The 21,082-nt window shown below is 44.8% G+C and overlaps 2 protein-coding genes and 1 long non-coding RNA gene across 11 annotated transcripts in view; 2 read left to right on the top strand and 1 right to left on the bottom strand.

Moving 5' to 3' along the window:
* Window positions 1–3,396, top strand: part of DRP2 (dystrophin related protein 2) — a 60,924-nt gene extending 57,528 nt beyond the window's left edge. For all 8 annotated transcript variants that reach the window (XM_081179399.1, XM_081179400.1, XM_081179406.1 and 5 more), the window contains one exon: window positions 2,494–3,396. Coding sequence is in view for 1 of the 8 variants with exons in the window: in XM_081179402.1 (XP_081035528.1) it covers window positions 2,494–2,513 (20 nt within the window). In the remaining 7 variants the exon portion in view is untranslated. The remainder of the gene's footprint in view (window positions 1–2,493) is intronic.
* Window positions 3,397–3,480: 84 nt separating this feature from the next.
* On the bottom strand, window positions 3,481–21,002 carry LOC308578844 (uncharacterized protein). 2 transcript variants are annotated; one of them, XM_081179413.1, is made up of 7 exons: window positions 20,481–21,002; window positions 19,108–19,287; window positions 17,322–17,510; window positions 15,979–16,155; window positions 13,601–13,742; window positions 9,786–11,546; window positions 3,481–3,551 (listed from the first exon to the last, which is right to left on the bottom strand). In XM_081179413.1, exons 1-6 carry the CDS (start codon window positions 20,574–20,576, stop codon window positions 9,802–9,804), a joined length of 2,529 nt encoding a protein of 842 aa, XP_081035539.1. In that variant the 5' UTR covers window positions 20,577–21,002; the 3' UTR covers window positions 3,481–3,551; window positions 9,786–9,801. The 2 variants fall into 2 exon arrangements, with proteins under 2 accessions (XP_081035539.1, XP_081035538.1); XM_081179412.1 differs by lacking the exon at window positions 3,481–3,551 and having other exon boundaries at window positions 9,063–11,546.
* On the top strand, window positions 3,492–8,181 carry LOC308578890. Its single transcript, XR_014004180.1, has 2 exons — window positions 3,492–3,851; window positions 3,907–8,181. It is a non-coding gene; the product is annotated as an uncharacterized lncRNA (long non-coding RNA).
* Window positions 21,003–21,082: the final 80 nt, after the last annotated feature.

The following is a 21,082-nucleotide window of genomic DNA, read 5'->3' as shown; positions in this document are numbered from 1 at the left end:
TGTGCTTTAAATATATGGTGTGTATGCAGCCACAGTTTGAGTGTAAAGATTTAGTATTTGCTCAGTATGGCTTTTTCCCCAGCCTCTGAAACCCTGTAGAGTTGTTGCAAATGTAAAGACCAGGGTGGAAACTCTGCTCCCCATCACTTTGACAGGTGGGCAGAGCTGCCGAATTGCCTGACATTGCCAGATGTCAGGTGGCCCAAGTTCAAAGGACAGAATTGTTTCTTTTCTTCCAATGCAGCCAGGCTTAAATTCAAAGGAAAATGCCCACCGAAAAAGATGTGGGAAACAATCAGCTGAGCTCTGGTGTAGAACTAATCCCAGAAGGATTGGTGCCAAGTTTAAATGGTTTGGAGGCCGAGGGGACTGAAGGCACTTGAACTGCCTCATCCAATGCCCTAACAATGTGTTGCTGCTGGGGAGGGTGAAGAAAGGCTCTTGCGGTCCTCCTGTCATTTTGCGGATTAAAAAAAAAAAAAGGAACGCCACTATTTCCTCCCTTTGAGATCTAAAAACTTGCCTGGTTTGGGGGAATTTCGGCCGCTAAGAAAAACTCATTTAGAACCAAGACATTTCCCAGTCCTCCAAGTGGGGTTTTTTGTTGTTGTTTTGCTCTGAGATTTCTCCTTTAAGAACCGGCTCTTTAAAGCTGAAGCAGAGGAAATGTCAAGTTCGGGTTTCCCGCAGATTGACATTTGCTCTGACTGAACTTTAAAGAGTTTTCACGGAGGCAGCTCTGTAGCAAAAAAACCACGGAGCTTTAAATCACGGACCGGGCCTGGAAAGAGCAGAGGAAAAGTAAGTGTGGATAAGCCCTGAGGTAGGCTCCAAGACATTGGCTGCATACACACTGTACATTCAAAGCACATTCTCCCCTACCACCCCCCGGGAACTGTAGTTCACCCTTCACAGAACTACAATTTCCAGCACCCTTATCAAACTACAGTCCCTAGGATTCTATATATGGTGTGCTTTAAATATATGGTGTGTATGCAGCCACAGTTTGAGTGTAAAGATTTAGTATTTGCTCAGTATGGCTTTTTCCCCAGCCTCTGAAACCCTGTAGAGTTGTTGCAAATGTAAAGACCAGGGTGGAAACTCTGCTCCCCATCACTTTGACAGGTGGGCAGAGCTGCCGAATTGCCTGACATTGCCAGATGTCAGGTGGCCCAAGTTCAAAGGACAGAATTGTTTCTTTTCTTCCAATGCAGCCAGGCTTAAATTCAAAGGAAAATGCCCACCGAAAAAGATGTGGGAAACAATCAGCTGAGCTCTGGTGTAGAACTAATCCCAGAAGGATTGGTGCCAAGTTTAAATGGTTTGGAGGCCGAGGGGACTGAAGGCACTTGAACTGCCTCATCCAATGCCCTAACAATGTGTTGCTGCTGGGGAGGGTGAAGAAAGGCTCTTGCGGTCCTCCTGTCATTTTGCGGATTAAAAAAAAAAAAAGGAACGCCACTATTTCCTCCCTTTGAGATCTAAAAACTTGCCTGGTTTGGGGGAATTTCGGCCGCTAAGAAAAACTCATTTAGAACCAAGACATTTCCCAGTCCTCTCCCCACTCTGGTATAACTCCCAACCACCCCAACACAAACCCTGACCCCTACCAAGCTCAGAGCTGTGACATCATTTGGGCCAGGCCAGAGTTCTCAAAAATGGTGGGGAGGGATGATCCAGTACTAGAGAAGGAGAACCAATATAGCCTCATGGCCTCTAAGGTTGCAGCCTCAAATACCATCTTTATGCGACACAGAAAACTATATGGATGGGTGTAAATTGTGGGTGGGATGGGTGATTTAACTAAGCTCCACTGTGAATATAATCAGATTGTGTGCATGCCTGCTTTTTCCTTAAATGTTTGTCTATAAGCCTTATAGACTTACCAAGTAGCATTTTGTGAAAAGTTTTTACGCCTGTTGTCTTGAGATACTAATTTCTGTGCTAAAAACGAAGAAGGGTGCAAAACATTACAGGGTGGGGGATCAACACAACTTACTAGCACTATTATCAAACCCAAATTGTCTGTACATGTATACACATATAAACAAGCCCTTAACACCTCCACTCTCCAAACTGCCTCCGGGTATAACTCTGAATATCCTTGGGCTTCTCCAGGCAACCTGTTTATTGAACATTCATCCTGATCTGTTTGTGGGGAGGTTATACAACAATGTGCATTCATCTTTATTTGTTTGCATGGAGGTTATACATCTTCCTGCTAACTGATCGTTGTCCCATATTTTTTAGTGCATTTACCCATCTCTTTCCTAGCTGCAAGCAGTCCAATTTTGAGGGTGTTTGTGTGTGTGATAACGGTTTTGTTACACCAGAGGGCTTTAATTCATGAATTGCACAAACCCAGATTTCTGGTATGCCAGTGAGTCCCTCTCATTAAAAAAAAAAAAAGACAATCTGGAGACAACCTTTATAACATGAATCCAGCAGGCACATATTCCACTGGATGCGACCCTGTTTTGTTTTCTCTTTCAGGTCCGACTTCCCTTATCTAACACCTCCTGCAAGTGAGAGGCTTTGTCTAACCAGTTCCTCAGCAGCTGCTACTCTCCCTTCCTCTCTCCTCCCCTCTGTGTGACAGACTTCACTCGGATCCTTAAGGGGACACCCTCAGCAGAAGCTCACCAGAATCCTTCCAGGAGAGCACTCCTTGGTGTATCTACAGAGCATTTCCTTTGGAAGGGCAATCCAGGGTTACGTACCCCAAATCCAGATGAGGTCAAAACTGGATGTTGACACATGTCTAGATTCAAGGAACTCTGAAAGGAAGGAAACAAGGGCACATGGTGGTGCCTTTCTGTGCAAACTACAAACTGACATTAATAGCTTCCCCCCACCCTCTACAGTTTGTGTTGTGGACTGTCACTTTTTCTGGGCCAATTTTGGGGTTGAGTCAGGAAGTCGCCTATGGTGGATTTTGGCCAAGTGAAATGATCTGTGGCCTTCACAGGATGGTGGTTTTATGGGGACTGGAATTGTCTAACAGTGACCAATAAACCATGAAGAACCTTTAAGCTGGGAAGAAATCCAAAACCTTTATAATAATAATAAAAAAACACAGAAGAATTGGTATGTTGCAAAAGGAACTTGCAAGCGCCCGGGTACCTCCATATCTTCCAAGGTCAGTGGGAGGAGGAGACAAGGCCCAGATTAAATCTCATGGGAAAATGAGGGAGAGGAGCAGGCTTTAAAACTTATTGTTCCAATGGCAGTAACAGCAGCCTTATGTGAGAGAAGCTTTATAACAGAGAGCCTTATTGTTTTAATTTACATATTTATATATATACATAATATATAAATACATATTATATATATTGTATTTAAGCACTGTAATGGACTTCCTCATGCATTAAATTCTAATTCCTTGTTATGTGTTTACTTTGGATTTGCAGTTCTGCTCTGTTCTGAAATCTGCTTTTTTATGTGATGGGAGGCAGCTCCCTCTCTTCTCTTTGCCCCAGCAGCTGCTTCCAAAGAGCCTAGGCCTGCCTGCTTCCTTTTGGAGTTGGAATAATCTCCACCTGAGTGACCTCCTGCAAACAAAGGTGGTTGGGAGTCAGAATCTGTTGGCATCTATAGAGTTTATTTACGCATTGTGCTACGGGGTCCAGTCCCTCCCTCTTTAGATCAATTTGTGTGTGGCAAACTTAAGAAGCATATGGATAGCTGCTACCTTGAGCTTCCTATGCATAGTGGTCTTAACCAAGTCACACAGGTCAAATGCAGTACAAAATATTCAGTTGCAGAAGCACTTGAAAGCATAGTATGTCTGCGCTTCTGAGTGACCAAAAAATGACTTCTTTTGAACTGCGCTCAGCAGCACAGCTAGTTATGTTGGAAAATAAACAGGTGTCCCCATTTCCTTTCAGGTAGATTGCAACTATTCAGAAGGACTGGCGTCTGAATAGTTAGGCCTCTAGTTAGGCTGGGTCGCTTAGATTTAAGCTAGTGTGATCCCATAATCATTTTAACATTGGGGGAATTTTTAAATCTGGGCTGTTGTTGATCAGGCAGCTCAAGGCTCTTTCCTTGGTTAGCAATTGCTACGGTGGAACTGCTGCCTCCATATCTCCAACTGAGAGAAAGTTATGGAATGTGGCTCATTTCCCGGACTGAGATAGCAACGGCACCAGATGTTCTGCATTTCCCATAGGCTACAAGACAAAAGAAAAGAAACAGAGAGGCATGGCCAAAAAAAAAAAAACATTGGAAACCACTGCCATTAAGGTCAGCTCTCAGTGATATGGCCTTGATTTGTGCAGTTCCCATTCTAATCCCAAACACACCGGATTAGCACAAAGCATACTATGCCTTTCATGTAGCCCAAATCTTCTGATGCTGCAGAAACCGCTTGGGTGCTGTGTTGACAGACCTGGGCCATTCCAAGAGCAGTCTTGGCACAAGGTTGTTGTACACCACAAGTTTCCCATTTAAACTTGAAAATTTCTCACCTCTCCTCTTTAGGGAGGGGCATATAAACGTCACAGTCATGGCCTATTCACTCAGGATTTATCCCCTAGTTGGGCACTGGGGATCCAGTAGAATCAACTGGGATTGCAGGATCCCCTGAAGCTGGTGTCTATGATAGGCTGTGTTTTGGGGATGCAGGTGACAAATTTACAAGGGAAAAGGCAGCTCATGACAACTAATGGAAGTGTTCTAGTGTAGGGAACTATTCCCTAAACCTATGTTTGTTGGTTAAAGGTGCTAATCTATGGTAAAAGGCGATTAACAGTGGGCAGTAAATTGTAAGCAAAGACAGTGTGTGGAATCTAGTTTAGATTTAAGCCTTTGCCTTTTGCTGCATTCAGTGTTGTATATCATGTCCGTGGCTGGTTCTTTGTGGGTGTTGCTTGCAGAGTATATACACAGTCAAAGCTGCTACCTCAAAAACTAAAAAAGATAGTTATACGTTTGAGGTCTGCCTCAACTTTCAAGTAGCAGTATTGCTAAATGGCTGAACACAATCCCTTAAAAATGCAAGTTATAGAATGGGTTTTGCGAAGTCCAAGGCTGGTGGTGCTATGGGTCACAATGTAATTTACCAGCATTTATGGATTGTAAGGAATGTCACATGTGCTGAAAGCATTGTAGGTTGTGAGGGTTGTTGTAGCACGTTGTCATAAATTTGTGTGGGGTTTATGTTAGTGGACTGCTACAGCATGTTGGCTGTTGAGAATCTTGTAGGCTCCCAAGAAGATGAGGAAAATACTAAACAAAGTGGGCTGATTTGTGTCACACAGTAGCTGTAGAAGGAAGTGGGTTTTTTAGGCCATCGGCATTGTAGGCACTGCCAGTTATACTGTATGAGCATGATTTAAAGCATGAGAAAGAGCATTCTGTTAAATATTCTGTAATGGTGGACCTTTAAGTCTAGGCCAAGAATGTTCTTAGCAGGCATATGCCAATTCTTCCTCCCAAGGAAATACTCTGGTTTGATGGTTGAACCTCTAAAAAGCCTGGCAGAAATCACCATTGTACAGTGGTACCTCTGGTTAAGAACTTAATTCATTCTGGAGGTCTGTTCTTAACCCGAAACTGTTCTTAACCTGAGTTACCACTTTAGCTAATGGGACCTTCCCCTGCACCGCCGCTGAGTGATTTTTGTTCTCATCCTGAAGCAAAGTTCTTAACCCGAGGTACTATTTCTGGGTTAGCGGAGTCTGTAACTTGAAGCGTCTGTAACCTGAAGCATCTGTAACCCGAGGTACCACTGTAGTTGTTTCTGAATTGTATTTTAAAATAAAACAAACACCACATGCCATCTTAGTTTTGAAAGAAACTGAAACTCCACTTTGGAATTGGGCCTTAGGTGGAGATCCCCAGGGGTCATGTAGTTACTCAAACTAGCAAGAAGGAGAGGTTAGGACAGAGATTGAGAACCTGTGCACCGTCAGTGATTTGCTCTCATCACCCTTGATCACTGGCCAAGCTGGCTGAGACTGATGAGAGCTGGAATCCAATATTTGGAGACCCACAGATTCCCTATCCCTGCCTTGGCTTACATGATCTGCTGAGAGGAGGAAATCTGTGTCCTGTGTTTCCTCTTTTCATGTTTTTGAAGGAACACATAGTGTTCCTTTCTTGAGGTGAGAAGCATGTTTCCTTTTCCTAAAGTGGCACATGAGCTGCAGTGCAAGCTAAGCAATTTTAAGTCTTGGACGTAATGATCATGGCATTCAAAGAGAACAGGGTGGGCTTGGGGAATGTACGGTATATTGTTTTACTTTAAAATATGGTAAACCCAGCCCTCCTGTTTCTTTCTGATGAATGAAACCCTGGGCTTAGGTCCCAAAGTCCTGTCATTATGGAACTACTGTATGTGAGTTAAGTGCTGATATTGTATATGATCAGGGGCTTGGTACCCACGTTAGCCCACAAAACCAGGATATTGACAAATGGCAAATCCACACTCATGGGTAGTCAGATGCAAAGGAAGAATGGGGCTTTCAACTAGGAAATCAACAAATCTTCTTCAGTTTCTCGTTTTCCCACATCAGCTTGTAATTTCTTTTTTAAATAACTCCATGTGAAAACTCATCAGCATATGATGTCCAAAGGTTCTCTAATATATTTGAGTACATTTTGTGTAATATACACATTTTTGCAAAGCAATTTGCCCTAATATAATGCATTTTGGGATATGTTATATTCTTGAATTTTTATATATGCATTATTAATGGACATTTTACCATGATATAGTGCATTTTTTTGTACATGTTACATGGCTTGAGGAATGCATTTGAGGAAGTGCAACTTCTGAAGGACAGCTGTGTTTCAGTTCTCATGTGGGTTTGGAAAGTGTGAATTAGGTAGAATCGCCTTGTTATGTAAAATAAGTACAGGTAACTCACAGCTTATGTGTGTTTAACATGTGTGATTTCAACTTTACACAGTTGAAGGCCAGCTGGTTGAAATCAAACAAATTAAATGCATGGGAGGCAGAGAGCTTAAATGTTCTTTTTGCACAGGGTTTTCCTGATGCGGAAAGGGCTTTTAAGCTCTCAGACTTGCTTACCAAGCTGGGGGGGGGGGTGTCGGTCCATTTAGCATGCAGGCTCTGGAACATAAAATTGTGTGTGGGCGGTTCCAAGGGGGTGGTTTGTGTATATGCATTTTTGCATATACATGCCATCCCTGGAATGTACCCCCACGCAAGACGTGACTGCCTTGTACTTTCTTTCTTTTCCCTACTTTTAACCTTTAACTCTTCTATAGAACAGGTAATTTGTGGTGGGGCAGTTTTTCAGTCAGAAGCGTGGAGAGAGCAGCACATACCCAAATCCCATCTTCCACCCAGTTCTTACAAGGCAGAGAAGCCCACTCATTCATCCAACTGGTCTTATTTACCCCTCGGTGCTCTTCCTTCATCTCGTCTGCAGTGGCCGAAGACAGAATGCGGACTATATTGTTAGTAGGCCATATTAAGAAACTTTTGTTGTTTAATCTGATCGCTTTCTACACTGCTAGGATGTGTAGGTTCTTGATTCTTTTGTTTGTATTTATAGTATTGCAGCATTATTCTTAAATTTTATGAACCATCACCCAAGCTAATTTACACATTAAGCCAACCAATTTACTTATCAGAAAGTAAAACCTTAAGTCCTGTGCCTTTGCCCCTAGCATTGGAGGAATTGCAGTTGCCTATTGCACTTGGCAGAATTTGTGTTGCATTTGAAGTATATATAATTTATTTTCCAGTGTGCCAATAAGAGACAGAAACTAATATGGTGAGAGGCCTGAAAATTGTCCTGAAAAGGACAATTGCTCTGTAGCATGTGGTGGATCCCTCAATCTTACACTTTCATTATTAGTTCTCCCCGCCACCCCATCCCACTTTCTGAATAACATTGGGAACCCAGAACCCTGTTCATTAGTGTTGCAACTTCCCACTGCAAATAACAAGAGATTTCCTCTCTGCTGCCTACTCCCAGGAATTTTGCTCATCGCTTTCCTAGCTCTTCACATAGAAGGACTGCAGCTTGGTCACTGGGGTGTGGGTGGGTGTTCATCTCTGTCGAAGCAATTGAAAGGGACACAATGAGCAATGAGGGGTTTTTTTCTAAAGGGAGCAGAACTAATAATGGCTGGTTACAATGTGCTGTCTTCACTCAAGTCTTTTCCATTTCTGCTTTGGGAAAAAAGAATAAATTTGTATCTGAAGTGCTGTGTTGCTTCATTTTTTTGTTTTGGAGGAATTTCCCCTTTCTTGAGAAAAGCACAAGGTTCTTTTTTTATGTTCCTTCTTTGCCTGTGGCCTGGAAAAAAATGCTTTAAAAAGATTCCCCCCAAAAAACTTCCATTTGTCCTTGTTTTCTTCCACTTGTTGCACTGCAGATTAATACCACCAAAAGTTTTGTCTGGGATATCAACGTTTCAATATTTCCCTCAATGCCTTAGCTACACTAGAAGGCACCGTGGAAAAGTTAAAATGGCAGATTTTAAGCTATATCTAGGAGATGCCATTCAGGGACGCAGGTTGCGCTGTGGTATAAACCACTGAGCCTTGACCTTGCCGATCAAAAGGTTGGCGGTTCAAATCCCTGCAACGGGGTGAGCTCCCGTTGCTTGGTCTAGCTCCTGCCAACCTAGCAGATCAAAAGCATGCCAAAAAGTGCAAGTAGATAAATAGGTGGGAAGGTAAACGGCATTTCCGTGTGCTGCTCTGGTGTCACTGTTCCGTTGCGCCAGAAGCGGCTTAGTCATGCTGGCCACATGACCTGGAAAAACTGTCTGTGGAGCGGACAAACGCCGACTCCCTTGGCCTGTAAAGCGAGATGAGTGCCGCAACCCCAGAGTCATCTGTGACTGGACCTAACAGTCAGGGTCCCTTTACCCCTTTACCTTTTAGGAGATGCCACATACTGTACTTACGGGATGAGGATAAGCAGATGACACTGAGGAGCAGTGTCCTGCAAATGCTGAGGATCCCGTTAACCTTGCATTCGTGCATTTTTAAATACCCTCCCTGTCTTCTCTGACCAAATGCAAAACCTGTTTGCCAGGGCAACAGCAAGAATAATCAACACCACCAAAAGCACCAATCCCTTTCTCCAAACATCTTCAACTTTATTTCTATTCATTGGATGCCTCATAAATGAGTTCTCTAGCACTGTACAGCTATAGCACAATACAATTTTTTAAAAAATCTGCAAAGAATCTTTGGGGCAGGGAGATGGAAATCATAACCCATCTCTAGCTTCCATCTGAAATTTTAGACTTTGCCTATGGTGGCAAAGAGGAGGTTTATTTTCTGAGTACACGTGCAGTGGCTGAATGAGGATGAGACGATGACTCTGTATAGCACTTTTTTGCAGACAATTCTTCAGTTGAGGAAGGAAACTGAAGAGAATACCAGCAGACCCAAGAAGGGGCAAGCATGCTTATTTTCTTAGGTGTAGATGCAATGGCTGCTCCCTCCTTGAGCCTTTGATTACTACACCAGACCCTGACTTGCCTGTTCTCAACAAGATGAGCTGGCCACGTCAAAGATCATTAGCTAGCACATTTTCACTCTGACCCTGCTCCCCAATATCACCACAGACCAGAGCTTTCCAAACTTTTTATGTTGGTGACACACTTTTTTAAAGAAACGCATCATTTTGCAACAGTAATTCAGTTTTATTAGCAAACTGGAGGTTAAATTACCCCCTTTCCAGCCCTGGGAGGAGCACACTGCAGCCAACACACTAACATGTCGTGACACAGTTTGGAAAGCTCTGCCCTAGACCTTAGCAACTGATTCTACAACCCACTATTTTTCATACCTGACTCTCTGTCTCCTCACTGGGTTTCCTCTTTCATCAGGTTGTGTTGTCTCAGGGTAGAAATGTTCAGCTCACCCATTGCTCCAGATCCAGTCAACTCCAGCACTTCACTTTTGTCTCCTCTGCAGTGGGTGGCCAATGAAATATCTCCATCCTCCTTTCTTGACACCTCACTGTTGCCCCATAGAGAGTCTTGCCCCACAATCAGTTCTGCTTCCCTGCCTGTTTTCGCTACTGGCTCTTCCCCCCTAACTTGCAGATCTGCTTGCTCTGTCTTGGAATCCTCCCCTCTCATTCCCATCTCCAGATCATCAGCTTTGAAGCTTATTTCTGCCTTGAACCATTCTTGGTCTACTTCATCTCCTTGTGCATCTTTGCACAGCCTAGATCTGTCACCAACTTCACTTCCTCCCTCCCTACATCTAGCCACCTCTCTGTGGCCACCCCCCTCTTCTCTGGCATGCTGTGATTCGAGGCTTATCACTTCCTTGGCCCTAACATCTAATGTTATTTTCACATAATCACCAGTTGCCACTCTTTTAAAGTCTTCTGGGTCTGCCTCTCCCTCACAATGCTCTGGGCCTGCTTCACAGCAACGTGTCTCCTCTTCTGGAATAGAATGACCATTATCTTCTCTTCTTTTCTCTTCCAATTTTGTTTCTTCTTTAGGTTCCTCCTCCTCTCTAGCAGAATTCTCCTTTCTTGGCCCACCACAAGTTTCCAAGTCAGAACTGACCTTTTCTCTCGGTTCTGTTGACACACTTGTTTCTGTCTTTGATGCTTCCTGAAAGATTTGGAAGTCATCTTTTTCACTACTTTCCTGAGGGCTCTCCACTATAACCCCATCCTTGGCATCCTTTGCTCCAAAGCCCTTATCACCCTGTACCCCTGGCAATTCAACAGTTTGGGCTTCCCGTTTCCCACAACTTTCTTCATATCCTTCCGTCTCTCTTGGGAAGTTCTCTGTTCCAATGCCCACTCCAGTCTCACAAGGTCCTTTAATGAACCCTTCCCGTACGTTGCTGTTCACATGGTTTCCTGCAACTCCCCCTAATTCCTTCCCAGAGCTCCCAGGGACGGCTCTTCTTTCTGCGTCCTTTTCCTCCAGCACTGGAAAATCCACTTCTCTGTTTTGATCCCAAGCCCCAGAATTAATCTCTTCCACTTTCCCCCTCTGTTCTTCAAGCTTCCACTGCCCGAACTCTAACTGTTCCTTGCTTCCAGAGGTTTCACAGCCTGTCAGGTCATCTCCAGAATGACTCTCCATCATTCCTTTATCTTTATTTCCCATTTCCTCTTCCCTCACTTTCTGAGGGGTGATGTCCTCTTTGTCCATTTCGCCTGTCTTCATTAGGAGTCCATCCTCTTTCTCTGCTAAGTTCCCGTGCTCTGTTTCTTCTGTTGCTTCTGTTGCACCCATCCATCTCCCTTCTTCTCTTCCTCTCTCAGGCCTCAGGGTTTCTTGATTCTTTTCCTCTGTTTGTGGGCCGAGGCTAGAATCTGACAGCTTTTCTGTCTCCTCCATTGCTCTCCCCTCAGTTTCTCCTTTAGGAGGAGGCTGCTGGAAGAGATCTTTGTACTTCTTGCGGTCTTCTACGTGCTTCTTCCTCATCCTCTCCCCCAAGAGCTTCAATTCTTTCCTCACAGCAGCAGTCAGCGATGGATCCAGGTGGGCCACCCTCAAAAAGTCTGTTCGGGCCTCCTTTTCATTCCAGACAGCAGCATGGGCTTTAGCCCGTTTGAAATAAGCCTTGACATTTTCTAGCAAAAGAACAAAGTCAGTTGGTTTGCTAGCTCTCATATACAAATCTAATAAATTACAGAGTTAAAAGCCACCGCTCTCAGTATTCTGCTTTCCCGAGCCATGTAAGGATAGGGTGTTTCTTACGTTGTCATCTGAGTGGACCACATGAGACTGAAGTCAGGCCACTTGGGTTACACAATGACTGTGTACACAACATACATTTAAAGCGCAGTTCCTCCCACCAAAGAATACTGGGAATTGTTGCTCACCCCTTACAGATGTTTTAAGAAAAACTGCTCCCTTTCCCTTATGGGGCATTCCGGAGCCCATACAGAGCCCTATCGGTAGGAGAAAATAGCAGAGTATATTGAGAAATAAAGCGGCTAGTAAGCCTGAGCTTTATTCACGAACCATTGCAACCCACCACGCGCAGGAGGGAGGGCAACCCTGAACAATAGTTCACAAGGCCTTTTGAAATTGCCCACGCTGTACCCCAAGACCACTACCCCTAAACACCATACATACATCACAGAAAGAGGCGGTCTACAGCAGAAATCCTACCTACCTGATAATGGTCACTGATTGTATTACCTGGGCAGCCTGGCCTTTCTTTTGTGATGGTTAATACTTTAGGCCACAGGCTCACCCTATTCATACACAAATGTACCCTTAAGACAGGATTTGCAAGCAAAAAGACAATGGCAAGGCTTTCTCTCTTTGCCTCCCTTACTGCAGAGGAATATTTGAAGTAATTTGGGAGAGACAAAATGGCTTCAGGATTGCTCTCCCGTACTATTTCAGACACACGGTTCATATATTTAGATATGTGTACATTTATGAATATTCCATATTTGGGACCTTAAAATTATTATAACACAGAGCTAAAATTAACAGCACCCTTAACAATAATTACTTGCAGGGGTGTGTGCTTTAAATGTATGGTGTATAAACAGCCTAAATCTCTCTCTCTCTCTCTCTCTCTCTCTCTCTCTCTCTCTCTCTCTCTCTCAGAGGTACCAGTAGCCTTGTGTAAAATTGCCAGATGGCGATGGGTCAATAAAACCAAACTCAACTGTTGATGTTTCCTCCTCAGTTATTCACTGAGACACAATGGGGTAGGATCACACATAATGCTGAAACTAAAGCTAAAGAACTTGTGGTGCTCCAAATGCTGCTGCCCACAACTCCCATCTTCCCTGGCCATTAAACGTGCTGATTGGAGTTGGAATCCAGCCCTGGGCTCACATGCTCCCACTCTCCTCCTCCTGCACATTGGGAGAAAGACTTCAGCTGAGTTTACATTCCGTTTCAAAGAATCCAGCTGTATTTGGCCCCTAGGCCTGCGCTTCCCCACTCCTGCTAGGGAGCCTTGTTGCTGTGCTGATCATGTGACACTTGTGATCGTGGGAAGGAAGAGATGGACTCATGGAGGGAGGAGACCCCACCAAAGCATCTTGCCCAACAGCACCCCAAAACCTGGAACCAGTGCTGAACCTTGTGGTTTCACAATCACTATGCATGAATAATTTGGTAAGTAGCGTGGAACACTGTGTTCTCAAAACCCCAACTTTAATTAATAATAATATTGATGATCTAGACCTCAAGACTGCAAAAGCAGGCTATTGATACAGACAGTGACTATTTTGCACAGGGTTTCTGTTCCCGGCCCCTGCACACATTGGCAGGGCGTGCATAAGTGCACCCCGCTCCACCCTTATTCCACCCCCTTCTGCCTTCTTCCAAAAGGACCTGTGCGTCAGTGATTGCATGTCAGTTGGATGCATCTAAACTAGTATCGAATGTTTGCTTTGCTCTTTTTGGAAGCATAAATAACTCAAAGGAACAAAGCGTGTGAGCTCACCCAGTCTTAACAAACTGCCCAAGTAATTGCATTGGTCATTGATGTTTTCAGGGTGGCCAATAAAATTGTATGTTATGTGAGATGTGTAGTCTCGGGGCAACAGGAGGAACGCTGGAGCACATCTCTATGCTCATGCAATGTAGGGCCCTGGCACATGCAGAAAAGGATAGAGGAGGGTTCTGCAAGTAGCGAGCTGAAGGAACCACTCACCATTGTTCTTCTGCAGGAGGTCGGTTGTGTGCTCCAGCACCTCATAATACTCCCCCAACTCCAGCTGGCACTGACAGTAGTTCAGCACAAGAGGTGTAATGAGATTCTCCAGCTTCATCCAGTCTTCATCCCACGGCTTCTCCTGTGGAGAAACCCAGCAAAGAACAAGATGGTGGGTTTGGAGAAGAGTTGTAGCTTAGTGGTAAAGGCACCCACTTTGCAGGTTTTGCATGCTGGTCCCAGGTTCCATCACCAGCATCTCCAGGTAAGGTTTGGAATAGTGCACTAAGAGACAGAGACTCCCTGCATTGCAGCCAGTGTTCAGGGTGGGGCACAGCAGCCTACACCAGAGACATGGAGGCCAACAAGCTCGTTCATGGCAAAAGAGAACACCTAGCTAATTAACAAAACGATTTATTTGCATCCACCTCTTTCTCACAGAGAGCTCAGAATAGCTTAAAAATGGATCCCCAGGTGATCTAGACAGCGGCCAGGTGAAATACAGCTTAACTTTAGGGGTGGCAAGACAGCAGACATGCTAAGTCCTTCATGGGGAATGAGTGGTCCAAGAATATAGTCCAACACTGGACATTCAAAACCAGGGGTCAGCAAACTTTTTCAGCAGGTCCACTGTCCCTCAGACCTTGTGGGGGGCCGGACTATATTTTGAAGGGCGGGGGGACACGAATTCCTATGCCCCACAAATAACACAGAGATGCATATTAAATAAAAGCACACATTCTACTCATGTAAAAACACGCTGATTCCTGGACTGTCCGTGGTCCAGATTTAGAAAGCGATTGGGCCGGATCCGGCCCCTGGGCCTTAGTTTGCCTACCCATGTTCAAAACCTTCATTATGGTCCATATTGTAGGGATGGGAGAACCTTTGGCCCTCCAGGGGCTGTTGCACTACAAATTCCACCACCATCTTGCACCGCAGGGCTATTCTGACATGAGCTGATGGGAGTTGGAGTCCAACAACTTCTGCCGCCTTCGTGCCCCAGCTCTCACCAAATTAGGCGGGAGCTGGGTTGCTCCTCAAAGTGTCAACACTCAGCTCCTCTATCCAGGGGCAGGGAAGGTGAGCAGTGCCATGTGCTACAAAGCTTCCCTCTCTCCGGCAGTGGCAGAAGTAGTAGATCAGGTAGAGCACCGCCTCCTGCACTTCTGCTGCCTGAGGCGGGTTCTTCTCCTTGCTTCATGGTTCTGATTATACATATTTATACCACCTTTTGATTTTTAAATAAAAAATCATAGAAACAATTCATATGAGAAGGAAATGCAAAACAATTTTTAGAAAAGAACAATGCAAATAAAAAATATCTAACTAAACCCAAACATTGGAATGGCGGCAAGATCTTAAAAGCCATGTGAAACAATCAATGGAACTAACATTTTGCCTAAAAGGCCTGGGATATTTTGTTGTTGTTGCTGCTGCAATGGTCTTTACATGGTGCCAAGAAAACGACAAAAAACACACCAAGCAGACCTCTCTGGAGAGAAAATAAAAAAAATTCCTTCCAGTAGCACCTTAAAGACCAACTAAGTTAGTTCTTGGTATGAGCTTTCGTGTGCATGCACACTTCTTCAGATACACTGAGGTTGATGGACTTCCATTTCATGCGGCTCAATGTGGTGCCTTCCATGGTTCCAGTAGTAGATAGGTAGCCGTGTTGGTCTGCCATAGTCAAAATAAAAAAATTCCTTCCAGTAGCACCTTAAAGACCAACTAAGTTAGTTCTTGGTATGAGCTTTCGTGTGCATGCACACTTCTTCAGATACACTGAAACAGAAGTTGCCAGATCCTTCTATATAGTGAGAAGGTGGGGAGGGGTATTACTCAGAAGGGTGGTGGGAATGGGAGATTGGCAGATAGCTGAGATGAGCCTGTTGACGACTCTTAACGACTGTAATAGGTCTTACAGGAAAAGGCAAGGGGTGAGAAGGTGAGAAATGGCTTAGTCATGTATAATGAGATAAGAATCCAATGTCTTTGTCCCCACCTTCTCACTATATAGAAGGATCTGGCAACTTCTGTTTCAGTGTATCTGAAGAAGTGTGCATGCACACGAAAGCTCATACCAAGAACTAACTTAGTTGGTCTTTAAGGTGCTACTGGAAGGAATTTTTTTATTTTGACTATGGCAGACCAACACGGCTACCTATCTACTACTGGAATCTCTGGAGAGAGCATTTCATAATTGAAGGGGACACCACTGAGAAGACCCTGTCCTGGGCAACTACCCTGCTTGCCTTAGATGGTAACAACAGAAAGTCCTACTCTACAGGCAGTCAAATATGGAGACAGGCAGCCTGTTTATAGCCAACATATTTTAAATCAATTACTTTTTTATTTTATCTCCACCCAACTCTTACCTTGGCCTGGATATTGCGCAAGCAGATGATAGCTTCCTGGTATTTCTCTGCCGCTTCCTTGAATTTCCTGGAAAGGACCAGTCGGTTACCCTCCGTGTGCAACTTTGGCACAGCCAGCAGCTTCTCCTCGTTGTTCATGGCCCACGTATCCCGCTTGTAGGAAGAGGGATCCTCTACCTAGATAGGATAGAAAACCACAGTTATTACAGGGGAACCCCCACTTACACAGGGGTTCCATACTAGGACACCTGCAAGAGGGGAATTCCCACATTCTGCGCCATCTCCTTTTTGGTGCTGAAAACTGGGAAAGTGCTAGCTAGGCTTTGGGAACGAGGTGAGAAGACTAGGATCCTACCAGAGCTTCACACCTCCTCCCCAAAAGCCCAGTGCCTTGCTTACCCAGCTTTAATAATAATCATAATAATAAAATTTTATTTATATCCCGCCCTTCCTGGTTCAAAAAACCGGGCTCAGGGCGGCTAATAACAGATTTAAAACACTTAATTGATGCAACAAAAAACAGTATAAAATACAATATAAAACATGAATAACAATAAATTCAGAATTCAAAAATCAATTTAGGAGGAAAATCCATCCAATAAACATTGGATGATCACCAGGGCTAGCTTTGAGATGGCACCCCCATTGACTCAGCACCCAGTGCATGTGGACAGCTCTAATATCTGTCCCTGGACCTCCCAGTACAAAGATTTCTGAGGGAGCTGCAGCAGAGAAGGTCCGCTTACTAAGTCACCACCCAGTTCACAGCAGATGGTGGAAGCACCTGGACAAGGCTTTCTGAAAACGTATGCTGTGCATAGGCAGGCTGACAATAGGAAAACAGCACATCAGGGATGAGGTAAGTTGAACCCTTTTCTCTGACGAGCCAGTTTTCAAAGTGCAAGGACCTTGGGGTGGGTGAGAGGGTGATTTGGGCAGGAATGCTTCTTCCCTCCAACTGCGGTGGTAGAATCCACAAAAAGCTTTTGCATCTGACACAGCTGGGCACAAACTGGTACTCATTGGCACTGAGTGCCATGTCAGTGGCATGTAGTAGCCAGAATGATGCTGGATTAGGCCTGGGGAACAGTGGGCTGGGAGGCTCAAATCCCCACGCAGCCGTGGTGTTCACAGAGTGTCCATGGGCAGCTGCTATCTCCCAGGCTACTTCACAGGGGTGTTGTGAGGGTAAAAGGGGGGGGGAGGGTGTGATAAAGCAATCGACCTCCTTTGGAGGAAAGGGGAATATAAAGGTCATAAATAATCATCCATTGATGAGATAGATGGTGGCAACGGCACGTTACGCAACGGAACTGTAGTTTCCTTCTGATTCTCCCACTCACTTTGAACAGCTCCATAATGAAAATAAGGGGCTGTGGCGTCTGCTGCAGTTCATCCAGGTCTGCGTGGCCTGTGGTGTAGTAATCAAACATGTTGCCCATCCCACAGCGATGTTTCTGGCCCTCCAGAGGGTCCTTGCCCTCGGCAATTTTCCTCATGCCCTTGGAGACCAAGGCGTACATTCCCGTGTGCTGAAATTGCAAAGAAGGCAACCATAAGACTGGGGCAGAGAGCATACAGGGCCTTGCATGGGAAATGTGATGTGCTACAATCAGATGTCCAAGAGGGAAGATGATATTTTTTCCTTAATGTAGGATCTGCATTAAAGGTAAAGGAACCCCTGACCATTAGGTCCAGTTGCAGACGACTCTGGGGTTGCGGCGCTCATCTCACTTTACTGGCCGAGGGAGCCGGCGTACAACTTCTGGGTCATGTGGCCAGCATGAGTAAGCCACTTCTGGTGAAACCAGAGCAGTGCACAGAAATTCCATTTAACTTCCCGCCAGAGCGGTATCTATTTATCTACTTGCACTTTGACGCGCTTTCGAACTGCTAGGTTGGCAGGAGCTGGGACTGAGCAATGGGAACTCACCCCATTGCAGGGATTCAAACTGCCAACCTTCTGATCGGCAAATCCTAGGCTCAGTGGTTTAGCCCATAGGGCCACCCATGTCCCTTAGGATCTGTATTATCTTAGCATAAAAAGGCACAACGTAGCCCATCCTGCTCCCAAGCGTCAGGCTAGGTCATTGGCATTCTCTTAGGACACTTCCAGACTATTGCTATTTTGGGACAGGATCAAGTCACTGGCAAATTCAGATTGTGCAACTATAATGGATTGGGGAGTGGGGGAGAGCGGTCTTGCACAACAAGGCCACTCCCCCCCCCCAAAAAAAAAGAATTTTTGTGATCAGGAAAGTGAGGGTAAGATGCACTGGGAAGTGCTGGATAACACTCGCTTTGATGCAGCAGCATCTAACCTCCTCACAAACAAGTCAGAACAAAAGTTCATTAGACAATGTTGGCTATTTAATCTCCATGGAAACAAATCAGGATGGATGTTCAGTATACAGGTGGCCTGGAAATAGCCCATAGTCAACTCACAATAAGAAACAGAAATTTGCCCAAGGCCTGAAGGCGAGAGGCAAGTTAATAGGTATTTGAACCCACAGCCCGCCCCGCCTCCTCAAGTCCAAAACCCTTTGCAATTTTCCATCCCTGCTTTACTCCAGAATCTATCGCAAGAGGCACTTGATAAAAGGAAATTGATTGATGAGGCATGTAGTTCAGTGGTAGAGTTCTTGCATTACATGCTTAGGGTAGGGTTAGATTTCAAATTAAGATAATAAAGTAGCTGGTGATGGGAAAGACCATTTTGTTCCCAAGACCCTGGAGATACGTAGCCAGTTAAACATAGACTGTATTGGGTCAGAGGGACCAATAATTTGGCACGGTATAAGGGAGATTCCTACGTTCCAGAGACTTTGAAAAGGTGGAGTCTGGGGAACTATTTTAGTGAATCTGGATAGCTAGATCAAATGATGGGAGGTTGTGAGCATATTTTAGGATAGCCACTGTGGTGTTCTCCAGATGTTGACGGACTACAACTCCCATTTTCCTTGGCCACTGGCCATGCTAGCTGGGGAAGATGGGAGTTGGAGTTCAACAACATCTGAAGGGTACCAGGTGCTTGATAGTCAATTGCAAATAACTTTCTGCTAATTAGGGTAGGCATGAACTTGACAATTTCATGCGTTCAGGGTATGCCTGACACAATTGCACACTCACAATAGCATCACACCAGAACTCTGCCACCTCGCCGATCCGCATGGAAGTTAGAAGGGTCTCCCACACCTCGATTTTGAACATCTTCCCCACAATAATCTCCATGGGGATGCCAGGGCCCCGGCTGTCATCTATCACCGTTCTCTCAAAGTTGTCTTTTAGCGTCTGGAAGTGGAATGTGATCTGGATCAAAGGCAAACTAAAGTTAATAATGGTTAGGACTCTAGTCAGCTCAAATCTAAACCTCTGGAAGTTCAGAACCACCTTTGCTTTGCCTTCCACAGTGTTCTGGGGCAATTATTTATTGCCTCCCCCCATTGAATGGGACTCTGCTCAGTTTCCTCTTCCTATGTGGGAATTTTTGTCCTTTAAAGGTAAAGGACCCCTGACAGTTAAGTCCAGTCACAAACGACTCTGAGGTTGCGGCACTCACCTCGCTTTACTGGCCGAGGGAGCCAACATTTGTCCGCAGAGTTTTTGCAGGTCATGTAGCCAGCATGAATATGCCGCTTCTGGTGAAACCAGAGAAGCATACAGAAACGCCGTTTATCTTCCCGCCAGAGTGGTACCTATTTATCTACTTGCACTTTGACGTGCTTTCGAACTGCTAACCAATAGCAAATGAGTGTCATAATTCCAAAAGCACATAACTGAAAGATAGGACAGGAACTTAAATATGTAGGGCTGCTAGTCCTACTGAGAGTAGGTCATTTAATTACAATGGGTCTACTTGGAATAGGGCTAGCACCTGACACAGCGCTTAGCCTCCACAGCTCTATAGAAGTTAGGCATATTATACAACTGAAAATGATTCACTGCCTTATTACTGTGTGCTTTACTTCTGCAACTGAAAAACAGCTTTCTAAAGCCAGTAGTCAGAAGAGACAGAAGGCAGAGGAGTGTTCCAGGTCAACCCTTCTGCTGCCCATCTTTTTACCTAATTACCTAAGAATCAATTACCTGCTGAATCAGATCAAAGGCCCACCTAATCCAGCACCCATTTCCAACAGTGGCCAGCAACATGCATCCAGGAAACCCATAAGCAGAACATGAAAGCAATTGCTCTTCCATGCTGCCAAACCCCAGCCACTCAAATTCAGGGTATACTGTCTCCAATTTAGCCATAATTGCTAATAACTGCTGAAGAGCTCTAGCTCAGGGGCAGAGCACATGCTTAGCATGCAAAAGGTCCCTATTTAAGTACCCAGCACCTCCAGCTGGGATTGAAAGTCTCCTGTCCAAAACCTTGGGAGAGCCATTGCAACTCAGTATATCGGCAACCATGACCTAGATGAGACAAGTTGGCATGGTGTAAGACATCTTCCTATGATCCTATTTACCCATTTTTAATGGTTTCTATGCTTGCAGCCATTTACCTTGCTCCCATCTTTGAAATCTGGCAACGGACCGTAACCGCCATGTAAAATCTTTTTCTTGACTCCTTCCACGTTAAGTAGATACGTTTCCTCCATGGCAGAGCTGCTAGCGGCTTTCTTTTCCGGAGAACTCCTTAGATGGCTTTACAATGCCTTGCTGCAACAGACCCACTTCTACTCCCAATCTATATTGATGGTACTAATGTCCAACTGACTCTAGAAAATTGAGCAGAAATTCTTCTCTGCCCAGACCCCTTTGGGAGGCAGAGATATTGTCCCGGTCCTTGTCACCTTCTCCAATGTGCTGGGAAAACAACACGCTGAAGCTGCCTTCGTGATCCCCTCCTTGCCAGGCCAGGTTAATCCAGGATTTGCCTTCTTAGTAGGTATGAAATTAGATTAGGCTAGTCTAGTAAACAGAGAAATCCCCCAGCATCCTTCTAGAAGATGCTAGCAATTTCCTAGGGCTAGTTGAGACAGTGTGAATGCCCCTCCATAGAAAAATGCTTCCTCTACAAAAGAATTTTGTTTGTGTTTTTTATAAAAATTTTATTGGTTTTTCACAGTTTTTATAAACACAAACAGTACACACTACAAACAAA

The sequence above is a fragment of the Podarcis bocagei genome, assembly GCF_964188305.1.
Source record: "Podarcis bocagei genome assembly, chromosome: Z".
Classification (NCBI taxonomy): Eukaryota; Metazoa; Chordata; class Lepidosauria; order Squamata; family Lacertidae; genus Podarcis; species Podarcis bocagei.
This window is presented reverse-complemented; position numbering and strand designations above follow the sequence as displayed.